Below are 22,824 nucleotides of genomic sequence, written 5' to 3'. Positions count from 1 at the left end.
ATGTCTTATATTCTAGTAAGCAAAGGGTGGTTACTTTGAGGAATCTAAAATACAAGACATGTTTTCAGTTATTTCACACTTTTTTGTTAAGTACATAATTCCATATGTGTTCATTCATAGTTTTCATGCCTTCAGTGAGAATCTACAATGTAAATAGTCATGAAAATAAAGAAAAACGCATTGAATGAGAAGGTGTGTCCAAACTTTTGGCCTGTACTGTATAACTAACTTGAAACTTAGGATCTTCTTGTTTGGTTTGAGGAGATTTCTGTCTATTTCAAGAAAACAAAATAGCCACATTGATTCTTTCTGTACATTTGTCTGTCCTTCTGTCCACTCCCCTGCAGTTGTTCATGGACAAGGAGAGGGCCGAGGACCTGTGGCACAGCAGGTTGATCTCGCTGCGACAGGAGAGGCTCATGGGAAGTCCTGTGACCTGATGGACACCAGAAGATCCGTTCTGTTCAAGTTTCAACTTGTCAATCTGTCTCGTTTTTGGACATTACATTGTTTCTTACTTTACCCTTCCACTAAAATGTCCTTATTCAAAAAAAAAAACTTGTAAGAACTTTAGCAAATGAACTGATTTTGGTCCTGTTGTGGTTATTGTTTTAGTAATGTAAATGTGATTCAGCTACACAATCTGCTGTTCTTAATTTGGCTTCATTTATTTTAATGAAGGAGGGATAAGGTGATGTGTTTTACGATAGTAGATGTAGCATTTGATACATTTTGTCTTTTGTGTTCAACATGGAAAATAAAGATTGCTGTGATTTTTTTTTGGAGTGAAACTGATGGAAACAACATGTCTCTCTTCACCAAAATCTTGTGACACAAAGTAAAATAGCAGCAGTATCTATGGATAGATGCAGATGAATGAGTCACCCTGCCATCCCTATTAAAAGTAGCCTGACACACCCTTAGGTCACCTTATCTCTTTGGTCCGCATCAGATATGACATAAAACTGGAGCAAACATCTTCTCACCTGCCCTAAACTTTGCTCTCCTCTGAAATATATATACTATTTAGAGAGATTTATGTTTATTTCATGGTCTGTCCCTTGTTTCAGCAGGGATTGCAGGCAGTGTAGAGTCAACACACTGGCCTATTTGTGGAACTGCCAGATGGTAAATCTATACTGAGTCTGGGACACGGTGTGTCACTCCCGTACTCTCCAAATAGTCAGCGTTGTAATGAAATAATAAATAAGAATGTACAACATGATTTGCAAAGGCAAGCACATAAATTAGGCTTTGCTGTGTGACTGTTTGCTTGGCGTGAGTGAGTGTGTGTGTGTGTGTGTGTGCTCCTCAAATGTCCTCATACTCTACAGTTACCAAAACAAAAACCACTTTAGAAACAAGTCTTTTAATGTAATGCTAGAAAGTTCCCTCCCGCGATTTTTCCTTCACATTAACAACGACCATATTTTTAAATTGTGTTTTAATTTGATATTAATAGCTTTAAAGGTTACACAACCCCTGTGAGGGTGTGTTAGATAACCATAAGTCTAATTTTGCATTGAAATGCAGCACAAATCTAATATCTTATGAAACGACAGCAAAATGTTCTCGAGTACACTGAAAAAAAAGTTTTTTTTGGCCCTGTAATTATTATTTCAATCATCTATATAAATTCTACAAAGAATACGAATTCAGTGCTTTTACTTTAAAATAGCAGTTTTTCATGTAGTGCATTACTTAGTGATTGTTTGTTATTATGTGTCCTCAGTTTTGTATGTAAATTGAATCATTCGTTCCAAGTAATATTCACTAAACCAGTTGATTGGCTTAATTAGTTGATATTTCCAAGTAAAATGTAATTGAGGGACATCAGTGAATATTTTCTTTTTTTTTTTTAAGTGGTTCTATTAAATAAATATTACTTAAAAACAGCCTGAGTAAAGATAACAAACACTTTCTGTGTGGAAAAACTTGCCTAGCTTTTTTTAAGTAAATGTCACTCCAATTTTTTTCAGAGTACTGTTGCCATGGCAGCCAGCCACAACATACAGCGCGCGGATAGAACCCGTTCAAAGCTCCGAATAACCAGCCAATCAGAGGGCCGGGTTTGCAGCACGTGGCCGGTGTCAGATCGAGTTTGGTTGTGAAACATATTCCATGCCTCCTCCTCCATAGTAACATTACCAAACCGAGCGGCGCAGCTGGGACACCTGTAGCGGGACGGATTATTTTTTTGTTTACAACCTCAAAATCAGTGGAAAATGTTCAGGAGCAATCTCAGGGAAATTGATGAGGATCCGTTCTTCTCGTGAGTAACAACACTGTTGTATTAAATATATTACACCTGTTATTGTTTAAATGTTTTGTAGGCTATAGGCTCTCAGTGCTTCAGTTACAAATAAACTCAGAGGCGGTTTTGCACGGGGATAAATAGCATATGAAGTGGTATACTTCTGCTTATATCAGGGGTGGGCAACTGGAGGCCCGGGGGCCGCATACGGCCCGCACCCTTACTTGAAGTGGCCCTCAGTACAACTACATGCATTTGAGAATGAAATCTTAAAAGTGCAGTGTAAAAATGCACAAAATTACTTCTTGCAATTAATGTTGGTCTGCTGATCTTGCACTGAAAAAAAAATCAAAGTAAGTGGTTGTTTTTTATTTGCTTCAAACATTTTGTATTCATATTTATACTGGTATACATCATTTGAGCATGAAATATGTTAAGTTACTGCACTGTAAACATATTTAAAATTGCAGTTTCATCATATCTGGTTAAGTGCACGGTCCTATATGTGGCCCTGTGGTAGTGTTGATGAAAAACTGTGGCCCCTCCAGCATTTAAATTGCCCATCCCTGGCTTATATTCCAGTGGAAATAGATTTGAGGGTCATGCATTAAAAACCCCACAAAATCAAAGTCACGTGGCAGCTAATAATTAACATTAACTGAAAGCAAACATAATTACTCCCGAAGAAATCACGTTTAGTTCCACTTATAATTATTGTTGTTTAAGCAAGTGGTTGGACAATTAGCCATAGTTTAACTCGTGTTAAACTTTGCCATGTTATTGCCAAACAACTAACGTTAACCTAGCTAGAGATTATTAATATTGAATATTGAATTTTAACGTTACTGTTTAAATTTAATGAAACTGTTACCTAGCAATAGCTTTTGAAAGATGCAACCACTGCTGTAAGGACTGACACTGTTTTTATGTAACTTTTATATTCTAAAAAGTTAGCCTAAAGTGTAAATAAAATGGCAGGGGTCGTTCCAGCATTGTATCAATTAAAAAATAATAATTAAGTAGCCTTTCCACTGCAATGTAGAGAAAGTGATTGAGCAGTTTTTTTTAAAATAACTATCCACACTGACAGAGTGCCACAGTTACTTTGACTGATTGCATGAGTGAACACCTGCTGAGTTAGTGTGGCCACACTTGACCTGACTTCAAGCCAGTGTAGTGTCAAGGTGGTTTACATTAGTTTAGGGGTGCATCTTATTTTACTGTGTTTTGTTCATTGAAGAATATATCAGTAATGGCCTCCAAGCTGGTGTAGTTGCTACAAGTTACAAAATCTCAAGTTTTTCTCCAGGAAACTTTGTCATGCTTTGCTATAGGTTGTGTATTTGCTGAGATTGTTTTATAACTGGGTGTTTGTATTGACTATGTCTTTACTTCTTCTGCTTTAGGGACCCTTTCCAGGCTCACCGGGAACATATGCGGCAGATGATGCGTAGCTTCTCTGAGCCATACGGCATGCCCATGATGACCAGTATAATGGATGGAAGAAACCGTGGTCGTGGCGTGGCAGAACATCCTGGCACATCTCTGCCGTTGAGGGACGACCACCGGGTAAGAACGTGAATTTGAGGAAGCAATACAATAATTAGAAAATGTGTCTACTTGTCCATAAAAGTGAGACAATAATGATCTACCCAGTGTGTGGCAGTATCCATATGAGTGTATGGGCACATGACAGACTCACATTCATATTTGTTGGGCCTGTTCTTCAGCACTTCACTATACAATTAGGGTGTTATGACCCGCTCTGTTCGCCACTCATAAGTCTATAACCACAGAAGGCTAGCGTTTGGTGGAAGTGCTAAGTTTACTAAGGTTATAGTGGAAGCTGGCCACTGGCAGCGTAACTGGAGCACCACTCACTGAGGTATGGGGCCATGTGAGTCTCTGGTTTAGTGGAAGGGCAACCCCCTTGGCCTCTCTGGACAGTTATATCTAGCCCTGAGGAGCCCTATTTATAGTGCATTGTTCCACTGACACACTGCTTTCTTGTGAATACACACTTCTTTAACACTCAAACTAATAGGACCCTGGAGAACTGTGCCTTGCTCCGCTGAGACGAGCTGCTGTTGAAAATAACATTTTATTTTGATATCATTCTAGTTGACCCAGTTGTCATGTTAACTATACCTATAAAATATAGTTTGTCCTATGCTTCCCCAGAAACCTTTCATTTCATACACTTCTGTTATATTAGCTTAGGATAAGGCTATAAAAGCTGCACCCATTCATATGTAATGAACATTTTCAATCATATTTAATATTTTGATGTTATTTGTGCAGCATTGTCATGAAAGGGCATGTGAGAGATAGTTTTGGTCGGCCATATTTGATTTGCACCCATTCACCTTTCCCCTAATCAGCCCCTGTTCTGCTTATATATCCCTTCTAATTCAAACTTAGTCCCTGTCACCTGTTTTTAATCCCACGACCTCATGAGAGCCTGTATATTTATCCTTGATAATGACTTTCATCAGAAGCCTAGCCTCAATAGCCAGCAGCCTACTTTCTCTTTATTAGCATCATGCCATTAACTAGCTAATGCCAGCAGAGGAGGAGCTATGAGCACTTGACTAATGATCTCAGTGACAGTGGGTGAAATGAAGCTACACTGCAAAATGTCAATCCAAACAAATTATTTAATCTAATATTAGGAGTAATGTGCTGCTTTTGTAAGGATCTTAATGTTGCTTGACTTGTCCATCAATTATTGACAAGATATTGTTTAATCAGTATGAAAACACAGTGTACGGGCAGAGCTTTTTTTTTTTAATCTATTTCTGAGGAACAACAGTGTATTATGAGGAGCTAGGGTTCTACGGAGCTGGATCACAGTTTAAAGCAATAGAACAACAATAATTAGTGAGGTCTCTCAAGAACCAAGTGTGGGGATCTTTTCTTTTCTTAATTCACACACAGACATTTAGATGAGAGATACTGATTCAGTTTTGAAAGAAACAATATGACTATAAGATGACCCCCCAAACAAAAAACAAACAAAAAATAGAATACCTACTGTCTGCTAAGCTACATGGAATTAAGGTTAACTGAATAACCATAAAGATCCACAGTTTTTATCACACAACTCTGCTCTCTAACTCCCACACACACTCATTGATCTGGAGATGAGGAGCAGTGTTGTGGTGCCCAGCAGTGGTCAGAGGGCTGAAGCTCTGGTGCTGTGTTATTGGCTTTGGAAAGGCATGTGTGCGGATGTCATGGACACTCTGTTTTCTCATTGTTGCTCTTTTGGTCCATCTGTTTGGCAGAACGTGCCTTGGCAGTGCTAGTGCATTAGCAGCTAGATGACAGACAGCTCACGCTCATACTGCTCTCCAATATCACAGGCACAAATGTGCACACAAAATTACATTTATAAACACACACACACACACACACAATATTAAATGCACGCACAATTACACACAGTCACAGCATGCAAAATAACACAGACAGGCTGGCTTGCAAACACAAGGAAACGCACACACACATTGGCCACATAATGCTGGAAGGCTTATATTTCTTGAATTAACTTGCTAAGCATTAGATTCCCAATGGGAAAATAAGCCCCGTCTTACTTTCCAAAGCTGCTACGAGTCTCGTATTTCCCAGTTTCTTGCCAATATCCACTACCTGGTTCATATCACCTTTCAAAGCACTCATTCATCAGGGCACTTGTTTATAAAAAGTACTGTCGAATGACAGTCAAGCATCATTATAAGTTAGAAGTAATTTCTTTGATATTAATACTTTGACTAGTGGTAACTGTGCTAAGAAAAAGCTATTTACTTAGCATAGGTACGGCTATTTGTTGGAGATTTCTATTGTTTAAGTCACATTTTCCTCCTGCCCTGTCACTCAGAAATGAAACGTGTGACTATGGATTGGATTATATACAATAACTATGAAAGAGCACGACTAAAGCCAGAAAAGTTGAACCTGCTTTTTGCATTTCAATCTGGCTTAAAAAGGTCCAAGGCTTGGCACATCTCACTATCTAGGCCACAAGGGTAGCAATTCTGATTGTTGATGAAAGGATTATTCCTGCATTTTTAACCCTTTATCAGGCAAAGAACCGTATTTGGTAACTTCAGCGGATATCCAAAATAAAAATATTTCGAGAAAAAAGTTGCAAATTTACTAGATTAAAGTGGCAGATCTACAAGAAAAAAAGTTGCAGATTTAAGAGATTTAAAGTGGCAAATCTGCATGGAAAAAAGTCACAGATTTACGAGAAAGAAGTGGGGAAAAAAGCAACTTTTTTTCTCGCAGATTCACCACTTTAAATCTCATAAATCTGCAACTTTTTTTTTGTAGATTTGCCACTTTAATCTAGTAAATTTGCAACATTTTTCTCGACCCCATTTTGATATCCACTGAAGTTACTAAATATAGTTCTTCGCCTGATAAAGGGTTAAAGACAGGAGTTAAATGATATATATATTGATGAAATTGTTGCCTGTACCATTTGACACCATGGTGGAGAAGTGAAAAAAACAGCCAGATTTTTATTTTTTTAAAAGCATGGATCCTCTTGTAAGAAACAGGACTCAAACCATGCTGCTATGTTTGTGTGATAACCTCATATAACATTGTTTGTTTTTCACTTTTTTCACTTTTTTTGCTCTCTGTGGTGCCATAAAACAGCAGCAGCTTTAAAAAAAAAAAAAAACCCATCTCAGTTACAACAATCAAATTCAGTACCTCTTTATCTTCTCTGTGGTCTTCTAGTTTTAAGAGCATACATTTAACAAAATGCCTCTAACTCCCCTGATGATGCACCGCTTCCTCGGAGCTCTGCGTTTATAGGCTCCTATAACCTCCTCTTTTCCTTTTAAGCCTGAATCATATCTATAACCCATGTCCCCGTTGGTGTAACTCATAGCTCCCTAAGGAGCAGCCTGCCTCAGAGGGCACAGTGGCAGTTCAGTGTCAGATTGAGAGAGACATAGAAAAGAGAATGTGAATCTGCAGTAGTCCAGACAGCCTAAAATAATGTGTTAAAGACCACTGGGTACGTTCCTTATCTTGCACCCTCAATCTCTCCTCTGCTCAACCCCGGTCTAAATATAATGCTGGCACATATGTAACTGGCATTTATTAGTTCATAGATGCCACGGTGGGATAAAATTGGCCGCGAGGCTTCATAGATACTGGTGCAGGAGCGTTTTACATCAGCTTGACATTTGAAAAGAGCTGAGAGTGCAGCCTTGGACTCTTTGACCCCCGTTAGATCCCCATCCTGACCGGTCCGTGCAGCCTTCCTAGAATGAAGCTCAGTTTCAGTGTTAAACCCATGCTAATCTCTGGCAATGCGACCCAATTACACATGGAACACAAGTCATTCAACACCCCACTGATTACGCACAATACCCCTGTGCATCACACCCCCAGAAAATACACACACCCGCATAGCGGCGGCTGTTGAGATGCTTATCCAGGCCTGTGGGGTCATAAACACCTGCGGTTTTGGCTCAGAGAACACAGAGTCAGTCTGAAGGCTGCAGGCTGCTCCGCTCTCACTCCCTGAAGGTTCACGGCCTTGAAGGGTTGTGCACGAGGCCGGAGGAGGAGCTCTGCGTAGCCGTGTGTCAAGGGCTTAGTGACCGATGTAAGACAACCTAACAGCTTACAGGCAACAACCTCAACAAACCTGCAAAAAGTCCAGTGTCTTTGTGTGTATAAGTGTATGGAATAGGGCTGGGCGATATGGCCAAAATCTTCAATCGAGGTCATTTCAAAACTTGATAACAATATACACTACCGGTCAAAAGTTTTAGAACACACCAGCTTTTCCAGAATTTAATTGAAAATTATGCAGTTTAATGTCTCAGTGTACTCTGAAATGAATGCACATTTGCAACATTTAAAATTCTTTATTGAGCATGATAGTGTTTTGAAAGTTAAAAAAAGATTCAAAATCACATTTTATGTTGGACTAAAGGACTAAAAAAAGACACAAAATGACCAAAAAAAGACACAAAATGACAAAAAAGACACCAAAAGACACAAAATGACCAAAAAAAGACACAAAATGACTTACAAAGACATGAAAAGAATTCAAAAATGGAGAAAATAGCCCAAGACTCCATAAAGTTAAGTTGTTAACCCATTTCTTGTTCCCTGAAAAAAGGCCTACTTGTATAATTCTGAAATGTACATTATTTTTCAGTTTTGGTTAACCTTACCTTTTTTTATTTACCTCTGGCAGTTCACCACTTACCTTTGTACCCTTTCAAGCTGTTCATTTGACTTGAACTGCTTGAATTTCAATAAAAAAAAAGGAAAAGTTGGTGTGTTCTAAAACTTTTGACCAGTAGTGTATACCAGGTTATAACATGTAATCTGGTAATTCATTGAATAAATAGTCTATGAAATAACCACACTTGAAAAATGAAAAAATACTGAGGATTTTTTCATGGACTAGAATAGAAATCAATCATTGTTGAACTGATGTAAATATTTCAGCGACACAGTTCAGCCACTGCTTTTTCACATTGCGATAGAAATGATATATAAAAATGTAGATGATAGACATTTTTATATATTTTTAATGATATTTATCATCATATCGTCCAGCCCTAGTGTGGAACATGCTATACATAAACAATACTCTGCTATATTGCTAAACTGATATTGCTTGAATCCTCAGGATGTGAGCCGGTCATTGTTGCCCTTTGGCAGTATTGACAGCACGGTCAGTAGAATCCTCTATTATATGAGTTTTTCATTTTAAACCATACTCGCCATGTGCATGCTCTGACTCTGCAACTTGCTTTGTGCAAGAAGCAGTCAGTTATATGGTCACAGTGTTCCCTTTACATTAACCTCAAATTGACACCATCACGGAAATCAATGTGCATCAGATCAAGTTGTTTTTTATCATCATATTGCCAGTGATCATTTTAATCCAGTTAGTCTCTTTTTACCTGTACTGTACTCCACTAAGTAGTAACTATAGTGTAGTAGTGTATAGAAAAGTTCTATTTGAACACATACTGTGTATATAATGGGGCATCAAGTCTAATTTCTCAATACACACACTACTGCAGTTAAACAATATTAATTTCAGTGGAAACACTGTGACCAGTATGTGGAATAACCAGTGACTTGCTTCCTGAGATTTGCAAAATGTATTATGTGTTGTTCTTTCCTGCAACATATTCACCCTTGTTCTTTTGACAAGATCTCTTTTGCTACTTTTTCATAACAAGGGTGAAACCATAGCGATGTGCAGTGTCTGACTGTCTGTTCTGTGGCTTCACCCTTACAGAACATCGCATTATTTAACGTGAACTTATTTGGTTTGCATGGTGATTGGTGACATCTTACTGCATGATTAATTTGAGTGGTGTGCAAGAGTTCTCCTGGCTCAAAATTAAGCAAAGGTCAAGACCTCAATTGTAACCTACAGAATCTTTATATATTTATTTAATAGGAAATGTGAAATACAATCAGTTGTATGAGATGCTTTTTTTCCATTTATATAATTAAAATGTGTTTTTCTGAATTAAATATTACAGAACTAGCTGTCAACTAATGTTCCAAGTTACGTTTATTACAGATCGTCTTGTCTTTTAACCCTTTATAGGGCACTCCTGGAAATTGAAAATGTCAACCCTGAAGTGTTATTGGAGGATATTACAATAAGACTTTTTGCAAAATGGTTCATTTTTATATTGCAAATCAAGGTCAATTAAGTCATTGTTATTATTATATTTATTATAGTCTCTTTCCCACAGCAACCCTAAATAGACAATAACACATCATCTGCATCCATCACCACTTTATATTTTACGTTTTAAATTATTTATTATCTTTTTAGACTAGATAGTTAGATACTTATTACATATGCATAATGTCTGAATGTCTTTTTAAAGCACCTTATATATGAAAAGCACATGTAAATTTAGTTGTATACTTTTTTAATACAAATGGCAATAAAGGAAAGCTTGAATCCATGTGGTTCTATGAGGACACCTGTTATAGATGTCCACTCAAGTTACCAAATATGGTTCTTTGCCTGATAAAGGGTTAAATATCCTTCAATAAATCTAGCCTTCATCAAACATGCAGTCCAGTAAATGCATTTAACGCAGTACAGTGTTATAATTGACAACATGGTAAGGATTTGGTAAATGCGGTACAGAATTTGTGAAAGTTGGCCTCCTTTAAATTCTCGAAATGTCCAAAATATTTGCATGCCAGGCTTGATTTGTAGTTTTGTAATGAATGTTACTGTGTCACAACTGGTGAGGTGATAAAATGTGAATGCCCCAGTTTCAGTGTCCCAGATGGCACACATGTTAGACACATTTAGCTCACTGTATGCTGTGTATGTGTGTTTGTACACATGATGGAGTTGTTTATGAGCTGATAATACCTAGCAACCATGTGGCATATGTGCCCAGACTTTCAACTCTTCTGGCCTCTGGCTGTTCTCCTCCTTTTGTGTCGCTACAGGACATGTTCAGGAACCCTTTCGGCGTGTTCGACAACGTGATGTCCAACATGAGAAACAGGATGGAGGGGGTGCACCGAAATTTTGTGAGTTTAAAGCTTTTGTGTTTTCTTCCTCTTGTTTTGCTGCTCTCTCAGACTGTTGTGGGACATAAACTGGTTGCTCAACTGTGTGTGTTTGTGTTTCAGGAGAACATGCCCACAGATTCAAACACCCACTCGTTCAGCTCCTCATCAGTCATGACATATTCAAAGGTTGGAAACGAGCCTCCCAAGGTCTTCCAGGCGAGCTCGACGACACGCCGTGCTCCTGGAGGGGTAAGCACCCCATCAGATGTGTTCCTACATCATATCAGTACATTAGACCAGCTATTCTCAACCTTGGGGCCGGGACCCCAATTGGGGTCGCGAGATGATTTCTGGGGGTCGCCAAATCATTTTGGAAGTCAGCTCTGTCTCCACTGTGTTAAAGTGTTCATGTGTTAATGTGTTTTAGTCTTTTTGGTCACTTAATGTCTTTTTTGGTCATTTTGTGTTTGTTTTTTTTAGTCATTTAGTGTCTTTTTTGGCCATTTTGTGTCTTTTTTTTGTCATTTTGTGTCTTTTTTTTGATCATTTTGTGGTCAATTTGTGTCTTTTTTGGTCAATTTGTTTCCTTTTTTTGGTAATTTTGTGTCTTTTTTGGTGATTTTGTTTCTTTTTGGGGTCATTTTGTGTCTTTTTTTGGTCATTTTGTGTCTTTTTTGGTCATTTTGTTTCCTTTTTTTGGTCATTTTGTTTCTTTTTTGGGTGATCTGAACTGTGCGTGTGAGATTCTGTTCAGTGAGCGGGGGTCGTGGACAACATGGATGTTAAATTGGGGGTCGCGACTCAAAAAGGTTGAGAATTACTGCATTAGACCACAAGTCAGCATAATGGAGCTCAGAAAAGTCAATCTTCTGGCAAAGGCACTCCTAAATATAATGCAGCCACACTACTTTTTCGGGATGGGAATAATTTGTCGATATAATGGTCGTTAAGAATTTGGTCAATCATGCGTAATTTATCGACCTTTTAGTTTTATCTATTAACCCTTTATCAGGCAAAGAACTATATTTGGTAACTTCAGGTAATATTTTGAGAAAAAAGTTGCAAATTTACTAGAAAAAAAGTCGCAGATTTAAGAGATTTAAAGTGGCAAATCTGCACGAAAAAAGTCGCAGATTTACGAGAAAAAAGTGGGAAAAAAGCAACTTTTTTCTCCCAGATTCACCACTTTAACCCTTAATAGGACACTCATTGAAATACTTGCAAATTCCAAATTTCAACCCTAGAGAATATTGGAGGATATTACATACTGCCAGAATGTGTAAAAAAAACCATACGAAAATAATATTTTGAGAAAGAAGTTTACAAGATTAAAGTGGCAAATCTACGAGAAAAAAATGTGCAGATTTATGAGATTTAAAGTGGTGAATCTGCAAGAAAAAAGTTGCTTTTTTCCCACTTTTTTCTCGTAAATCTTTTACGAGAAAAATTACGATCTTTTTTTGTGCAGATTTGCCACTTTAAATCTCTTAAATCTGCAACTTTTTTTCTTGTAGATTTGCCACTTTAATCTAGTAAATTTGCAACTTTTTTCTCGAAATATTACCTGAAGTTACCAAATATAGTTATTCACCTGATAAAGGGTTAATACGTATCACTTCTCACTGAACTGAATAAGCCAATGAACTGAGAATTTAGTTCGATAAAGCTAGAGTTTTCAAACTGACTGACCTTTATTATGCTTGACTTGTTCGTCCCACTGTCTTACAGCATGTACAGAATAAGGGAAATAAACATGTTGATTGTTTGAATGAACTGTGTGTCTGATGGATTTAATAATGTTTTATTGGCAGATCAAGGAGACCAGGAAAGCAGTTAAAGACTCTGAGAGTGGTCTGGAGAAGATGTCCATTGGTCACCACATCCAGGACAGGGGACATGTTGTTGAGAAGAAATTCAACAACAAAACAGGACAGAAGGAGTTCAACCAGGACTTTGAGAATCTGGATGAATGTATGTTAAAGTGATTTATCTTTGTTTCCTTATTGCATTACACACAGATGTTCCATTCATGTCGAGGGTCCAGCCATATTTAGATAGATAGATTAATTTATTCATCCCTGAAGGGAAATTCGGTTGTCACAGCAGTCCGGTATTCAAGTACGATAAAATATAATAGAATAAAATACTGAGGTAGCATAAATAAAAACAACAATAGAAAAAAAACACAGAATAGAACAAGGACACTTAAGAAGTTAAAAAAAAAACAGATCAGTTGGTAGGTTGGCAAGATGATGGTAATTATACTGATGATATGACGGCAATAATGCTATAGTGACTAGACGGTATATAATTGTAATAATAGTACAGTATATAATATATAATATAATATGTAATAATAAATAGTAACAATATAAAATAAAATAAAAATAAATAAAATAATTATTTAAATAAATATTTTTTGTACTACTCAAAAATGTAACTGTATGGAGAAGATAGGTCGAATTTTGTCAATTGAATTATGTACCCTAATTTACAATATTAAAAACCAAATGCACCATTACAACGCTGGGTAGGTGGTACATGTTTGTTTTGTTAAGTTTCATGGTCTTGCCACTGATCTCTCCACATATTTCTAAGCCATCATTCCACAGAAAGAATATCCCCTAACATTTGTCTCCACCCCCAGCTGAAGCACAGTCTTTTGACGATGAGTGGCAACAGGAGGTGTCCAAGTTTCGGCCGTCTGTCCCAATGTCTCGTCTGGAGGAGCCCAGACCCCGAGCTGTTCACCGGGCAGCCCTCACCGCTCCGCAGCAGGAGCACAGGTCAGTACTACAGTATTACACAGTGAGACAGGCCAGGCCCTGCAGCTCAGGATCAAGTGACAAACAAGTGGGAGGCACTGATAGCAGACACATACAGGAGGCTTTGTTAAATATGTTGCTATCATGCTGTGGAACTGCAGTTAATTTAGACAGACAGACAGACAGACAGACAGACAGACAGACAGACAGACAGACAGACAGACAGACTGACTGACTGACTGACTGACTTTATCCCAAGCTGGGAAATTACAGTGTAGCAGCAGCATTACACACAGAGACAATAACACAATTAAATAAAAAGAACAACCTAGGCATACTTCAAGCAATAAAATATAAAAATACAATAAAATGTAATGTAAAAATAAAAATAAAGTGTCTAAAGAAGGAGTATGTATTAAGGAGTAGAATTCCAGTGCAGAATAAATATGAATATGCAGTATAAAAATGTTGGTGCTATGAAACAAATAAGGTGCAATGAACAGTGTGCATAAAAAACACTGCACTGTGATAATTTACTATGTTTTGTGTTTTCCACAGTGACCAATCAATGGGCAAGGCTCAGGGTAGAAGTAACGTGAAAGACTCCGGCTCGACGAAGCAATGAGAACATCGTTTGTGTGCTTATTAAAGCCTGTCAAGCTCTGATGCTCCGTATCGCCCTCAAAACACACACTCACACACACATACATACTGGTTTCATCATATAGGCAGTCACAAGGCCTTACCTTTCACATTGCTGATGCCCATTTTCCAAAACATACTGCACAATATGAAATAAAACTCCCCTGAAGAAGCCTTTTTTCCGCTTTTTCATCAGTCAGACTCCTCCTCCCATCTTGCTGTTGATATTTAGAACATTATCTCAGCTCAGACTTGAGTTTGAAAACATAAAGATGGTAAGACATGCATTACAAAATTAGGAATGTGTAGTGTGTTGGCTGTAGAGCATGCAAAACCAGCACTCTAATAGTTTGCTAGTATTAATACTTGCATATGCTTATACTGTAGAAAATCACAATGAAGTTACAAAGGGGTCCTTAATCTTTCCTTAACAACCACAAAACTAAAATGGTCTAGTGGTGTTGACACAGATTAAAATAAACTCATACAATATAAGAAATACATTAGTATGTGATAAAGTTGTATGCACTACTTGTATCAGTACACATTTACAGTCAAAGAGCAATTAATTTATATGATTTGGCATCTAAATCATCAAATCTGTGTATGGTATTCTGATGTCCATTTCTCACATTATTTCATTTTATAATGCAACAAAACACATAGTGTTTGAAGCTCACTAATGCACTTAGACAATGTCTAAATCATCTTTTTGTAATATATTATCTAGTATCTGATGCTCTAGATAAATGTATGTATTATATCTGCTGTAATCTTTGTAAAAAGAAAAACAATACTCTTCCCTTTTTATATGTTACTTTGGTTTCTCTTGTTTTTCATCTGATGAACTCTGTGCTGCCTAGCACCATATCTTGACGCCTGGAATATTCTCAATAATTAAAGCTTTATTCTTGTATATTTTTCAAGCTTTAAAAAATAAGGTATGTGTCAACACAGGCAATTGTCTGAAAATAAAAATATTAAGATATACCTGGTGTCTCAGTTTACAAATGCAGAATGATTGACTGTGTTTGCATGTTCCTGTGGGCCTGCAGAGGGAATGAGAGCTTGTACTGTGATAAACCTGTTGTGCCTGTAGCTGGTCACCCACGGTAGTATTTTTGGATCTAAGCACTTGTCAGTAGCTCAGATTGGTCTGAGATGTTACACAGCTGCAGGCCCACCCGGCTCCCCTCTCACGTGCTCGCATATCAGACTTTATTAATCCCTGAGCTTCAACATACAGATAGGAAGGGACCAAGGACCAATATATTTCTCAACCAGAATCCACTTGTAACCTGAGTTTCTTGACTCCTTAGTACATTTATGTAACATGAAAGATGAGCCATTCAAGTAAAAACCTCTTGGGATGTTAAACATTAACTCAGGTACTGTATAGGGGTGAAATAAGCTCTGAAATAAGTCATTAATGGAAAAAATGAGTCTACAAACTTTAAAAAAGCACCAGTGGTGGAAGAAGTATTCAGATCCCTTACTTAAGTAAAAGTACTAATAAAACACTGTGAATTTACTCCACTACAAGTAAAAGTCCTGCATTCAAAACATACTGAAGTAAAAGTACAAAAGTATCAGCACCAAAATGTACTTAAAGTATCAAAAGTAAAAGTACTCGTTATGCAGAATGAACCCACTCAGATTGTTTTATATGTTCTAAATATATTATAAGATTATTTATATTGATGCATTTATATAAGTAGCATTTTAATGTTGTCCAGATAGGACTAATGTTAACTACTTAATACACTGTTATGTTTTATAAATGTGTCATCATATTAAATATATGGTATTTTTTCATGTTGAATCTGTAAAGTAACTAAAGCTGTCAGCTCAATGTAGTGGAGTAAAAAGTACAATGTGTGCTTCTAAATGTATTGGAGTAAAAGTATAAAGTTACATAAAATGGAAATACTCAACTAAAGTACAAGTACCTCAAAATTGTACTTAAGTACAGTACTTGAGTAAATGTACTTAGTTACTTCCCACCACTGAAAATCACCTATAAATGTATGAATATTTGGAAAGGTACTGCACAATCACTTAATATCCTCTCCTAGCCCCTGAAACAGCCAACTCTTTTAATTCCCTAGGGTTATACCAGCTGACTATTCAGTGGCCCCATTATATCAACACTGCTGCTGCAATAGGAGGTAAATCAGAAGCTTCTTTTACAGGACAAGAGCTTGGCTGTTACTCAACTCATGTGACTGCTTTTATTGGAAAGATGCTTCCTTCTACTGCCTTTGTAAATATCATCTTTTAATACTTCCAATGTTAAATATTTTGAAACTTTACTGCAGACTAATAAGATAAAATGGTTACATTAAACTATGTTTTAAGCCAGTTCATGCATCTACAACTGCAACACTACATCCTTATTATCAGTCAAATGTTATTTACAGATAGTTCTGTGTGTGTGTGTCTGGAGTAATAAGAAAACATTAGTATCAGTGCAAAGGTTTTAATATACAATACAAATAAGCTACAAAAAAACTTGTGAATATTGAGTTGGCAGTTACAACTCTGCCGCCATCTGCTGGTCATCTTAGCACATGACTGTCTGGAATATTTATACAGTGTTTACAAGGAACAGAACTTTTTAAAAAAAGGTTGTAACCAAATATACAGGATCTTGACAAAATGAAACAGCATCTTGACCAAAACTGGGATCTGAATATGAAATCCATCATCCTTCTCAAAAATGTCACCAGATGTAGGAAGAGTTGGCAAAGTTAATCGGCGTCTACATGATTCCTTGAGGCTGTCCCTTTCCTGCGATCTTCTTGGAGCACTCCAGCAGAGCATTGTGGATATCTTTAGCGCAGGAGATCTGAGACTTGATCATGCCGAGATACTGGGCGTAAGACATGGACTCTGTCTGCACCGTGTCCGGCTTGGTGGCTGTTGGGACCAGGTTAGGTGAATGTTTGGCGCTGTCGATGCTCTGGGAGAGGCACTCGTATGCCAGCCGCTGCACAGAGGAGACAAAGCGCCAGTTGGGGGGTAAATACAGTAAACAAATTGTGTGCAACTCCTTTGTCCCTCAGGCCATCAGACTGTACAACTCCTCAAGTTGGGGGAGGAGGAGTAACAGGAAGACAGAGGACTGAGGACAGGAAGGAGCAGTAACAATAACAAATAACAAATACAATAAGACATACATAAGGACTATTTAAAAACCATCTCATATCATATTTATTTATTTATTGTATATAAATTGTTCTTTTTCTCTTATGTGTGCTTTTTAACCTGTTTGCTGCTGGAAACTCAATTTCCCTGAGGGAGCTATCCCAAGGGATCAATAAAGTTTTATCTAATCTAATCTAATCTAAACACATAGATGGCCATGTAGGCTATGATGTTATGGTCTGACTAGAGCTGGGTATTGTTTAAAAAAATTCATTGCAATACTTTTTTCCTACTTCATTTCATACCGAATGAGTGAAAGCATTCAGTTGTGCAAAATGCCGCCACCACTCCTCCATCCAAAAGGTTTCATTACATGGTCAACTGCCAACTCCTAATAAGGCCTTACCGGCCTTATTTATTATTATTATTATTATTATTACTATTATTATATATTATTTTACTTATAATTACTTTATTTATATTTTTCATTTTATTTTTATATTGTTTATTATTACATATTATATATATTATATACTGTATTATTATTATTATACCGTCTAGTCACTATAGCATTGTTGCCATCATATCACCAGTTTTATTACCATCATCTTGCCAACCTACCAACTAATCTTCTTTTTTTAACTTCTTAAGTGTCCTTGTTCTATTCTGTGTTTTTTTCTATTGTTTTTATTTATGCTACCTCAGTATTTTATTCTATCGTATTTTATTGTACTTGAATACCGGACTGCTGTGACAACCAAATTTCCCTTCGGGGATGAATAAAGTAATCTATCTATCTATCTTTCAACAGCGCACTGCTTCACATAGGACTCTATGGGTTGTGGCTGCAGCATCACTTCAGCAAATGCTGGTATTATTTGACTGTATTTGTGATATTACTTTATACTGGATTATTTCAGTAAATACCCTAAGGTATCGACTATCCTCACTCAGACCTATGTTTGAACAGTATTTTTTCTTTTTAAAACAACATAAAAAAGCCTTTTAATCTGAATTTAGACTGATATTACTAATGACCCGTGGGCCCATTTCAGCATTTCCTCTATTTACATTTTTTTTTTTGGTTTGTTATTCTTTTTGGTCTGCCCGTACAGCATTTGCAATTTTAAAAGTTAATATAAATCATTAATATTTTGACTAAGGGATGGAAAACCTCTTTAAAAAAGGACTGTCTCACTTATAGTGTATACATTCCTACATTCATCTATACTCTAATGTAGGAGCAATGCTTTATTATTACTTTTTTCATGTCTGACAAACTTCTATCAAATTATTATTATTTCCTTTTCAATCATTTATTTATACAGCAACCTATGCCCTTTAACCTCAAAATGAGGTGATGCATGTGTGTGTGTGTGTGTGTGTGAAACTAAAATCACATAAAGTTACCTGTGTGTGTGTGTGTGTGTGTGTGTGTGTGTGTGTGTGTGTGTGTGTGTGTGTGTGTGTGTGTGTGTGTGTGTGTGTGTGTGTGTGTGTGTGTGTGTATCTGTAACTGTAATCACATCAAAGGATCAAAGGCAATCAGAGTAGAGCAATCAACAGAATTAACTGCAGCTGTCGAATGTTCCGGAACAGTAGCCAGAGGTGGACAGACTGGAATTTCTGGCCTCGAACAGAAAGCATTTTTGGCAAAACCATAATACCTATCATTGATCCGACTTCACTTTGAGCGTCCTGAGTTCTTCCTGAACAGCTACATATGTTTTTTGTGAAGAAAAATTAAGAAATAGCTTTGTAAGATCGATCTGAAAAACGTTTAATATACTTTTCTACAGAAATCTTCCTGCGTTTTTAATATGGGAGCCAATGAGGCTGTTGGTGCGTGTTGGTAGCGCATCTGTGCGTCCTACGCCCAAACTATAACTCTGACAGCTTTACCAGAGGATTGTGAGTGAGAAGACAAATTTTCCTACGTTTCCACGTATAAATTATTTATGTAGAGTGGAATTTGCGGCCTGGAGTACAGTTTTCAAATTTATTTTTTGAATTTTTTTTCTCTCCCTCTACACTCTGGCGATGATGTCACACACTGTGACATGAACATTCCGTGCAATACACACCCATTATAATCTCAGAATTTCTCCAAAAATGATCATGGTCATTGAACAGGGATTGATAAAAAACTATATGACCTATCGAAACGTGGATTAATACACCGATACACAAGACTTGTGTCTACTGTTTAAAGTTTAAATGGAGTCTCTAGGTGAAATTATGCCAGAGAAGTAGACGTTTGAAAATCTTCAATTATTGTCCTTTTTCGCTCATTTTTTTTCGACTAGTAGCGGGACGAAATTGTGTGCGGAAGAGTAAGAAGAAAAAATCCACAGTATAACAATAGTTGCCCTGTGGCCCTAATTAGTTTACCAACATGACTAATTGGTCAAAATTAGCATTTATTGATCTGATTTTGGAGTTTGTAATCGAAAGCTCGTCTAGCTACGGAAACTCAAAACTAGACTTGAATTTGGCAAAATGTATAGGTTAAGGCCATTTAAGATTTTTGTAAGCTATGATGCACATTTAAGTTGACTAATACAGTCATGGAAAAAAATATTAAACCACTGAATAATGAAGAGCTGATATCTATGTTTTTTCTTGATAATGATTTTAGTTATTATCAAGAAAACATGAAAATGTCTAGATACCAGCTCTTAAATTAACCTCTTATGATATATCTTTGTTGTTATCATTGTATGTGTCCAAACAAATGTAAATTTAGTTGTACCAGGCATTAAAATGAACAAGAAACTGAAGAAAACAAGGGTGGTCTAATCATTTTTTCCATGACCGTACGTTAAAAAGAAATGCTTTATTGCTGTATATAAGCTTAACATTTTTACAACTGAAGAATACAAATTGCTTTGGGCCTACACCAATGACAAATTAAAATTAAAATGTACTTTTTTTTGTCACAGCCAGGGAGCCACTGCAGATGGCCCTATGGTGATCACTGCTTCAATGTATTCTCACATTTACAAAAAATGACTATATTGGTCCACTTGCATTTATACAGAAAATCTAGAAGTATAAAATAAGGGACCACTTTAACATCATTTGGGAATTTTGTTGAAGTCTTACCAAGCAGAGCTCCAGCTGGTCGCAAAGGGCATAAAACTCCTCTAGGCTCTTGTCAAATCGCTGAACCGAGGTGTCACTGCTTTTGCTAAACCAGAAGAAAGAAAAGACATTAAAAAAATAAAAAATCTGGCTGCTAGAACATCTTTGCTTCAATAACAGCTTCCAGCCCCAACCAGTCAACTTACATGCCGTTGTCAATTGTGGTGTTATGGGCCAAATTCAGGGATGCGATCTTCATTACATTCTGGAAGTGGAAAAAAAGTTTTAGGTTTAAGGCACATTACTGCAGGTAATTAATGTAAAACATTGTTATTTGAGTGGGAGCTACTGTGATCAGATGTTTTGGGCATTTTTTTTACCTGCAGACTCTCCTTCAGCTGCGGAATCAGCATCTTGAATCTGTGAACCGGGTCAAAGTCTTGCTGTTGGCTCAGCTGCTGCTGTTGCTGTTGTAACGCAGTGGGCTGTTGTAATCCGGGCTGAGACATCGGCCCGCCAGCCTGCTGCTGCTGAGACGCCATCTTGACCGGCTTCAATACACAAGCCGGAAGAAGAAGCATAAAATATCCGGTTCGGTGTTTCTCAAAATAAAAGCATACATATACCGCCAATAGTTCTGAACACCACATACTATTTACATAATTATCAAAGTTGCCTCTTTTCTTTGTACCACTACTTTGCATTTCCATTTTTATAAATTATTATTTTTCATTATGTATTATTATTATTATTATTATTATTATTGTTTTTGTTGTTGTTATTGTTATTATTATTATTATTATTAGTAGTAGTAGTAGTTGTAATGGGGTCAACAGTACAATTAAATGTATTAGATGAGAGAAAGGATCAGCTCAGCCCTAAAAGCATTACTCGCAAGTGCATTAAGATAAAGTAAGATGTAAGATAAGATGGAATGACATAAATAAAATATGATATTAGCAAGAAAGGAAAAATGAGGATAGTGCGTAAAAGTAAGTGGCATGTTTATCCAACGGTACTGCTCAAATGTAATGAGAAAAAGGAATGATTTGTGCAATAAGATAGATAGATAAATAAATAAAAATATAACTATGCACAATACTAGACTATAATAAACTAGACTGTGGAAGGGGCTATCGCTGCCTTTCATTACAGAAACAGTTATGTCAAACCCATTGTATACACTATACACCAGGGATGGGCAACTTAAATGCTGGAGGGGGCCACAATTTTTCATCCCACAGGGCCACATATAGGATCATGCACTTAACCAGATATGACGAAACTGCAATTTTAGATATGTTTACAGTGCAGTAATTTAACATATGTCATGCTAAAAATGCATGTATAACAGTATAAATAGGAATACAAAAGGTTTGAAGCAAATAAAAAATAACCACTTACTGTGATTTCTTTTTTTTTTTTCAGTGCAAGAACAGCAGACCAACATTAATTGCAAGAAGTAATTTTGTGCCGTATGTGGCCCCCAGGCCTCCAGTTGCTCATCCCTGCTATACACTATATTAAATGTATTAATATAATATTATATATAATATTTTTGATGTTACAATCTTTAATATATATATATATATAATTTTTATTTTTCCTTTAATTAGTTTAATGGTTTCTGTTTGGGGCTGTATGATTAGTTACATAGCTAAATTGAAGACACTACAGGATAAATAAAATGCTCTCCCCTGACAATTAATATCTCCCCATATTTAATTTCTCTCTCTGCTTCATTTCAACCCATGGACAATGCTATATCTCTGTATGTTGTTGGTTTTCTTGTACTCATTTATTTTTCTATCTGCTCATGGTAAAAAAGAAGGATGTGTATTATTTCTAATTTTCTCTGATTTGTAACAAGACTATGTAGGACTGGGAGGGGGGAGGAGGGGAAAAGGGGTTGTTTTTGGAAAAAAGAAAAAAAAGTCTTTATTTCTCACTGTATGTACTTTTGCCTGTCGAATGAATAAAAACATTTATATAAAAAAAATAGTTTAATGGTAAAATACGTATATCATAACATAACTATAGTAGGAGTGAGCAGACATTTATAGACCTCAGCTTGCTTTATGCTAAGAAATGTGTTGCATTATTGTGGATAAAGATTTATAAACCAAGTACAACTCAATGGATAAGACAGATGTTAGCAAGCCTTCCTTTAGAGAGAATAACTTACATATTAAAGGCTAAACGGCATGTATTTGAGGACATATGGAGCCCTTTCATTAACTACATTAAAGACTTAGATTTAACGGATGAAGAAGTGGATAACTAGTCTTTGTGGACAATGCAGATTCCGGTCTTGTCAGATTCATATTGCTTTTCTATATATGTGTTTTAATTCACACCAATTACAAACGATACTCAATTGTATAT

At 36.7% G+C, this 22,824-nt stretch overlaps 3 protein-coding genes across 4 annotated transcripts in view; 2 read left to right on the top strand and 1 right to left on the bottom strand.

Moving 5' to 3' along the window:
- The window catches only part of rsrc1 (arginine/serine-rich coiled-coil 1), a 145,584-nt gene extending 144,793 nt beyond the window's left edge, over positions 1-791 (top strand). The window contains exon 10 of the mRNA XM_059331442.1: positions 348-791. Within this exon, the coding sequence (XP_059187425.1) occupies positions 348-440 (93 nt within the window). The 3' untranslated portion in view covers positions 441-791. The remainder of the gene's footprint in view (positions 1-347) is intronic.
- Positions 792-2,126: 1,335 nt separating this feature from the next.
- Positions 2,127-14,409, top strand: mlf1 (myeloid leukemia factor 1). Of its 2 annotated transcripts, XM_059331443.1 has the most exons (8): positions 2,127-2,272; positions 3,661-3,823; positions 8,925-8,969; positions 10,736-10,819; positions 10,922-11,050; positions 12,613-12,772; positions 13,449-13,587; positions 14,125-14,409. In XM_059331443.1, exons 1-8 carry the CDS (start codon positions 2,226-2,228, stop codon positions 14,189-14,191), a joined length of 834 nt encoding a protein of 277 aa, XP_059187426.1. In that variant the 5' UTR covers positions 2,127-2,225; the 3' UTR covers positions 14,192-14,409. The 2 variants fall into 2 exon arrangements, with proteins under 2 accessions (XP_059187426.1, XP_059187427.1); XM_059331444.1 differs by lacking the exon at positions 8,925-8,969.
- A 2,262-nt stretch (positions 14,410-16,671) lies between these two features.
- med29 (mediator complex subunit 29) lies at positions 16,672-21,038 on the bottom strand. The gene is made up of 4 exons (XM_059331445.1): positions 20,820-21,038; positions 20,646-20,704; positions 20,461-20,545; positions 16,672-17,197 (listed from the first exon to the last, which is right to left on the bottom strand). The coding sequence occupies exons 1-4, from the start codon at positions 21,018-21,020 to the stop codon at positions 16,970-16,972; spliced, it is 573 nt and encodes a 190-aa protein (XP_059187428.1). The 5' UTR covers positions 21,021-21,038; the 3' UTR covers positions 16,672-16,969.
- Between the last annotated feature and the right edge of the window lie 1,786 nt (positions 21,039-22,824).

The sequence above is a fragment of the Centropristis striata genome, chromosome 4, assembly GCF_030273125.1.
Source record: "Centropristis striata isolate RG_2023a ecotype Rhode Island chromosome 4, C.striata_1.0, whole genome shotgun sequence".
In the NCBI taxonomy this organism is placed as follows: Eukaryota; Metazoa; Chordata; class Actinopteri; order Perciformes; family Serranidae; genus Centropristis; species Centropristis striata.
This window is presented reverse-complemented; position numbering and strand designations above follow the sequence as displayed.